The sequence below is a fragment of the Fonticula alba genome, assembly GCF_000388065.1.
Source record: "Fonticula alba strain ATCC 38817 unplaced genomic scaffold supercont2.2, whole genome shotgun sequence".
Taxonomy (NCBI): Eukaryota; order Rotosphaerida; family Fonticulaceae; genus Fonticula; species Fonticula alba.
This window is the reverse complement of record NW_009242972.1, coordinates 999116-1005118: the sequence shown is the minus strand read 5'-3', so window position 1 is coordinate 1005118 and position 6003 is coordinate 999116. Positions and strand designations below refer to the sequence as shown.

The 6003-nt window shown below is 64.4% G+C and overlaps 3 protein-coding genes across 3 annotated transcripts in view; 1 reads left to right on the top strand and 2 right to left on the bottom strand.

Moving 5' to 3' along the window:
- Positions 1-870: 870 nt before the first annotated feature.
- H696_01249 (hypothetical protein) lies at positions 871-2322 on the top strand. Its single transcript, XM_009495133.1, has 5 exons — positions 871-940; positions 1072-1185; positions 1305-1467; positions 1691-1824; positions 1975-2322. Exons 1-5 carry the CDS (start codon positions 933-935, stop codon positions 2246-2248), a joined length of 693 nt encoding a protein of 230 aa, XP_009493408.1. The 5' UTR covers positions 871-932; the 3' UTR covers positions 2249-2322.
- Positions 2323-2868: 546 nt separating this feature from the next.
- On the bottom strand, positions 2869-4082 carry H696_01248 (hypothetical protein; the record flags this gene model as incomplete). Its single annotated transcript, XM_009495132.1, has 3 exons — positions 2869-3306; positions 3464-3735; positions 3974-4082. 3 exons carry the CDS (start codon positions 4080-4082, stop codon positions 2869-2871), a joined length of 819 nt encoding a protein of 272 aa, XP_009493407.1.
- Positions 4083-5906: 1824 nt separating this feature from the next.
- Positions 5907-6003, bottom strand: part of H696_01247 (hypothetical protein) — a gene marked incomplete at both ends in the record, with an annotated part of 3653 nt that continues 3556 nt past the window's right edge. Inside the window, one exon of the mRNA XM_009495131.1 lies at positions 5907-5950. Within this exon, the coding sequence (XP_009493406.1) occupies positions 5907-5950 (44 nt within the window). The remainder of the gene's footprint in view (positions 5951-6003) is intronic.

The window sequence follows — 6003 nt, the reverse complement described above, 5'->3', positions numbered from 1 at the left end:
CTGCTGCTGCTGCTGCTGCTGCTGCTGCTGCTGTCACCATCCCCACAACTACCGCCACTGCCAAAGATACACCATGGACTTGTGCGTGCCGCATCGATCGGAGGGGTGTCCCTCCCGCCCTTTTTCTCGGCGCTTGGATGGAAGGACCGGAGGAGTGTGTGTGTGTGTGTGGGAGGAACCGCTGGCAGGGCACAGGATTCTTCGGAGGGGAGGGGGAGGATGGCGGGCCGGGCCTCCTCACGGTGAGGCACAGCCTCGGGTGCCTATAAACATGCCCAGATCGCCCGAGGCGCCGGCTTCCGGACACCGAGCAGTTGCCCTGCCGGACCGGGGCCCATGAGGTAGGGGGAGATTTCCCTCCCCCCACTGGCCCCAGGCATCCGCCCCCCCCCCCCCCCCCTCTCGCCTCCCCGCCCACCTGACGCCTCAAGGCGAAGAGGAGGCAGGAGGACGCGCAACGTGGACGCGGGTCAACATGTTCCCCCCAGCGAAATGCGGCGACAGAGCGTGAAGGCCCGCGGCCGGGAACGGGGACAGCCCCGAGCGCCGGCAAACGGGCGCGCAGCCAGAGCACCCCCCAACGGCGGGAGTAAACATCACTTCGGACGGGCCGGTCCCGTGAGCGTCACGCGGCGATGGGGAAGCGCGTTGACATGAGATGCCGACGGATGGGCCGGCCGCGCCCGCGATGGCGGGTCATCGGGCGCCTGGGTGCGTGCCGCCGGTTTGCGCCGGGCGATCTATATCAGCCCTCCACGCCCTCCTCCCTTCGCCTGCGCCTCTTCTTTCTTTTTTTTCATTTACCCCGCCCCGCAACACCCCCCCGTTGTTGCTGCCGCCGCCGCCGTCGTTGTTGTTGTTGTTGCTGCTGCTGCTGCTGCTGCTGCTGCCATCACCATCCCCACAACTACCGCCACTGCCAAAGATACACCATGGACTTGTGCGTGCCGCATCGATCGGAGGGGTGTCCCTCCCGCCCTTTTTCTCCCCCTCCCTCAGCTGTCCCTGTGATTGCGCGCGGTCGCCCGGGCTCTTCGGCCCTCTTGCCCGGAACTCACCCCGATGGCTCAGCCCACTTGACACCAACATCGACGAGCTGGAGGACGATCTGCTCTCCATGCTTGAGGGCGACACCAACATTGGCCATGCCTTCCGCGAGAAGCGCCTGCTGGAACTGAAGCTCCAGTGCGTAGGACCCCCTCGGGGGGGGGGGGGGGAATTGTTTGTTGTCTCCCGCGCGTGGGTCCCCTTTCTGACGGACCTTTGCTCCCGCTCGCCCGCCTGGGCTCCTTGTGCTGGTGAAGGGCCGAGCGCGCCCAGATGATGCAGGACCTGCAGTACGGCAAGTACACGGAGGTGACCGAGGACAAGCAGGTCCTCGATATGACCACCAAGCTGCCCTTCGTGGTGATTCACTTCTACCGGTCGGACTTCGCCCGGTGTGACATCATGCACCGGCATCTGGAAGTGCGTGCCGGGTGGCCTTCCTCCTCGTGCTCGTGTTTCCAGCTGCCCCACCTGTGCCCCTTCGCTCCTGGCGCTTCTGTCCATGTGAAATGGCCCATCTTCTCGCCCTTCCTCCCTCCCTCCCTCTCTCCCTCTTCCTCTCTGTCTCTGTCTCTGTCTCCCTCACACACGCACACACAAACGCGCATGCACTTGCGCATGCTCACCCGCGGTCGCCCTGTAGAAGGTGGCCAAGAAGTACACCGACACCAAGTTCGCCCGGGGAGATGTGACCAAGCTCCCGTTCATGGTGGAGAAGCTCCGTATTCAGGTCCTTCCCTGTGTGATTTTCTTCATCAACGGCGTCACCAACGGCCGGTACGCACACACACACACACACACACGCTCGCGCACACGTTCATATGCGCTGAGGTTCTCGATTCTACACTTTTCCCGCGCCCTCCCCCCCTGTTCTTTGTTCTTGCGCTGGGCCACGCGCGCTGCTGACTCCTGCTTGCTGGCTGAAAGGCTACTTGGCTTCGAGGACCTTGGCAACACGGACCACTTCACGACCGAGCAGCTGGAGGCGCGGCTCCGGCAGGCCGGTGTCATCGGCCGGCCGGGCGAGTCTCTGACCGCCGCCGTGAACCTGGCCAGCCGCGCGGCCAAGGTGCGCGACGGTGCCTACGCCGATGCATTTGCCAAGCGTACTTCGGGCGCCGGGTCGCTCGGTGGGGCACGGCGCTCCGCCCGCCGGGGGATCAACTCCGACAGCGACTACTCCGATGACGAGGACGATTGAGCGCAATGGCCATGGAGCTGGCCGGCCCCTTGCCTCATCCTTCCCTCTGTTCTCCCCTCCTCCTCCTCCTCCTCCTCTCTCTCTCTCTCTTGTCCTCCCGGTAGCAAGTGACATATGCGCACATGCGGGCAAGCGCACGCGTGCACCCGTGGATCGGCTTTCGCATTTGAGTGTGTATTTTATTCTGTGCGGCCAGGCGCGAGCATGCATGCGCATGCGCATGCACATGCGTGTATATGTATATATATATAAATATGGACATGGATATGGATATGGATATGGATATGAATGCATGGACGTGGGTCTGCACGCAAATGTGCCCGCGCACTCGCCTCCTCGGGCGGCATGCGATCCTGCGCACGGCCGCGAAGTGGGGCCATCCCCTAAACCAGCCCGTCGTAGATGAAAAGGCTGGCCGCAGTTCCGGGATCGCACTTGCCTGCGTTAATGAACTCCTCCAGACTGAGCATCCCGTCGCGATCCTTTTTTTCGCGCGCCATCCGCGATGGACGCCGGCATTGCGTGCATTGAAACGCAGTGCGTGTGTGTGCGTGCGTGTGCCCTTGTTAGCGCACGGTGGCCTCCTCTCAGTGGGCGGTCTTTTCGCTCTTCCCCTGCCGTCAGGGGCGGAGCCCGCCCGGCCAGGCCGGGATCAGGTAGCGCACCAGGTCAAAACGCTCGAAGATTTGGTCCACCCGCTTGTCCGGGGTATTCTCATGGAAGGCCAGCTGGTCCATGATGCTGATGGGTCTGGTGTAGGTGCTCGGCTCGCCGAGGCTGCCCTCTCCCGTCATGCCGCTGCCGGCTCCGGTGGCCGGGCCCCCGCCGGGGCCGACGGCGCCGCCGAAGGAGGTGGTGTCCTCGTCGAAGCTCAGCTCGTCGGTCTCGGCTCCGCCGCCACTGCTGCCGAAGGACCCGACCGACGGGCCGGCCGAGCTGTACCCCGGCGAGTAGCCAGCCATCTGGTAGATGGCTGTGACGACCTGCAGCATCTCCTCGCGACCGATCATCTGGTCCCGATCGACGTCGTATATCCGAAAGGCCCACTCGAGTTTTTCCTGGCCAGGAAAGCATGGGCCAGGCGGTTGCAGGCGCGGAACAGGGGACGGAGGTCAGGCGCGAGGTTGGACAGGCGTCCGGGCATGGGCAGACCCTGGGCTGCCTGGGCGGCCGGGGCAGGACCCGTGGTGGGCCGGGCCCCTGGCGGTCATGTACCTCGATGGTGCCGCGTGTGGCGATGGAAAACCCATGGATCAAGTCCTTGAAGGTGACGATGCCGCGACCCTCGCGATCGAAGGAGGCGAACACCCGGGCCGCGAACAGCCGCACCCCGGGGTTGGTGCGGCCCTGCGCAGCCGCCTGGAGGCGACTGCGCCGAGATGTGGACCCGGTCCCGGGGTTGGTGGCCCCACTGGACCCGGCCGGCGAGAAGAATTGCGAATACATGACGATGAAGTGGCTCTCCTTGAGGAAGCCACTGGGGTGGTCTGTGTTTTGTCGATGGAGACGTGCGTGTGTGTGTGTGGGGGGGGGGGGGGGGGTTGGGTGTGTGTGAGTGTGTGTGCGTGTGTGTGTGTGTGCGTGTGTGTGTGTGTGTGCGTGTGTGTGTGTGTGCGTGTGTGTGTGTGTGCGTGTGTGTGTGTGTGTGGGCGTGTGCGTGTGCGTGTGTCAGTCACTGGAAGAGACGTGATGGCTCAGCACATCGCGGCCGGTGACAAGGCGGACCATTGAGGAAGCTACGGTGCCAATCGGTTAATTCCTCGACCGTGAATTTGGTGGAGGGCTGGATCTCGTTGATTTGCTCCGAGGAGAGCTTACTGCTTCGGACACCCATGGGCGTGCGCTGTGATGGCGATGTGGGAGGACGACCGAGCGAGGAGCGGGGCCCGGATCGAGGGAGCGGAGGGGCGCAGGCGAGGGGAGGTAGCTATCCGAGCGAGGAAATATCGAAGCCGGGCGACAACGGGCTTAGGGGCACGGGAGGAGGAGAAAGAGAAGGGCAGCAGGAGGCAGAGAGAGAGAGAGGGAGGGAGAAAGAGAGAGAGACAGAGAGAGGAGGGAGTTCGAAGAATGGAGCCGATTGGCTGAGCTGGCAACTCGCACACAAGATCCGGTGTCCCCCGAAATAGTAACATCTCTGCCGCCAGCGGCACTGGCCCCGCCGCACGGCCAGGCCCGCCTGTCCACCGGCAGGACGCACCAGCGGGCCCCGATGGGGACCCCCCTACCTCATTTGGCGCCCCGATGGCGCCCGGATCACTCTCGCCCCCCCCCCCCCCCCGGTATGGATCCAGGGGGCCCTTCGCCAGCCCTTTCGTTAGCTTCTCCCGCACGCGTGCTGGTACCCTGCTGGATCCGGACGCCCTGGCACCACCCCCTTTGTTCCTCCATTCGGCCGGTGTCTCAGTGGCACACCAGACCACGCCGCCTGGCCCTTGGGAAAGGCCCCCGCGCCCCCCCTCCCGCCGCTGCCCATCGCCCCCCCTCCATTGCCGGTGCCATCGGGAAATATCGGAGCACACGCGCTCCCGTTGCTTGGGCGGCCCCTCGTCAGGGGCGCCGCGGCGGCGCCTGCGTGGCAGTGACCCCGTAGGCGCCAGCCGCCGCCCGGTGGCCACGAACAGAGACGCATGCCACACATTCCTAGGCCACAATGAAGCTGTCAGGCACCACGTGACCCCTTCGGTTACAGTGGCCGGCCTGGGCCGGGGCTTAACTTGTTTGGAGGGCAACCTTCCCCACAGGGTCAAGGCCGTGTGTGTGTGTGTGTGCGTGTGCGTGTGCGCGCCGAAGGGCATGCCGTACTCTCTTGGGCTGCCGCCCCGTGGGTCTCCACCTGTATGTGTGTGTGTGTGTCTACTTGTGTGCGTCTGTGTCTGTGTCTCTGCCCGTGTGTGTGTGTGTGTGTTTGCGTATTTGTGCGCATGTGCACGATATACGCATGGGTCTTGGTGTGCGGGGCCTCCGGCATGCCGGCGCGGTGCCATCCCATATGCTGAGATCGTGCCGTGGGCCAGGGAAGAGTCCCTTTTGTCCCTCTTCACTGCCCTCCCCCGCCTCCCCCTGTGGGGTGTGGTTGCTTCCGGTTGAAAGCCGGAAATGGGCGCATCGGCCGACTGAATTGTCTGGCACTTGGGCCGGGCCGGGTGCCCCCCGGCGCCTTGCCCCTGAATTGGGCCGGGTCTTTAGCTGTGCCCTGTGGCTGCTCAGTGCTGGGGCTCTTTGGGGCAAAGTCCGAGCCCCTGAAACTGCATGCGCAGGCGGCATGCCGCCTGGCCTGGGGAAGGCCCAGCAACTGGCCGGGGCTGACCGTCTGCATTGGGCGTTTGCTCCGGCATGTGCGCATGGATCCATGTGGGGCTCCATGCATTCGCGCCAAAATCCGGCGTGTGAACAGAGAGAGAGACACACACACATACATGCATGCATGCATGCATGCATGGAAATACCGACAGCCAGGCAAACAAACAGACCGACAGAAAAGGGTGCATGCATGTGGCTCCCACTTGGCCGGTCTTCCGTTTGACCTTCCTCCCCTTGCTTGGTGCCCGCGCCCCCCCCCCGCCTGCCCGGGCGCGCCGTGGCGCTCATCCTCGGAGCCAGCAAGTGGCATATTGAAACAAGCGCGGGAGAAGCAGCCCGTGTGGGTTTTTTTTGTTTATGGAACCAGCAGGAGTGGGTCTCCGCCGACCGTGTGCCCCCCTGGGGGTGGGGCGGGGGGTCACACCCAGGGTGTTTATTGTTGCATTTCCCCG

What these genes read in the sequence shown, in the direction of transcription:
- H696_01249 (XM_009495133.1), top strand. An exon ending in CTGCTGGAACTGAAGCTCCA is followed by an intron (nt 1,186 to 1,304) that starts GTGCGTAGGACC and finishes GTGCTGGTGAAG; the next exon opens with GGCCGAGCGCGCCCAGATGA. An exon ending in TCATGCACCGGCATCTGGAA is followed by an intron (nt 1,468 to 1,690) that starts GTGCGTGCCGGG and finishes GTCGCCCTGTAG; the next exon opens with AAGGTGGCCAAGAAGTACAC.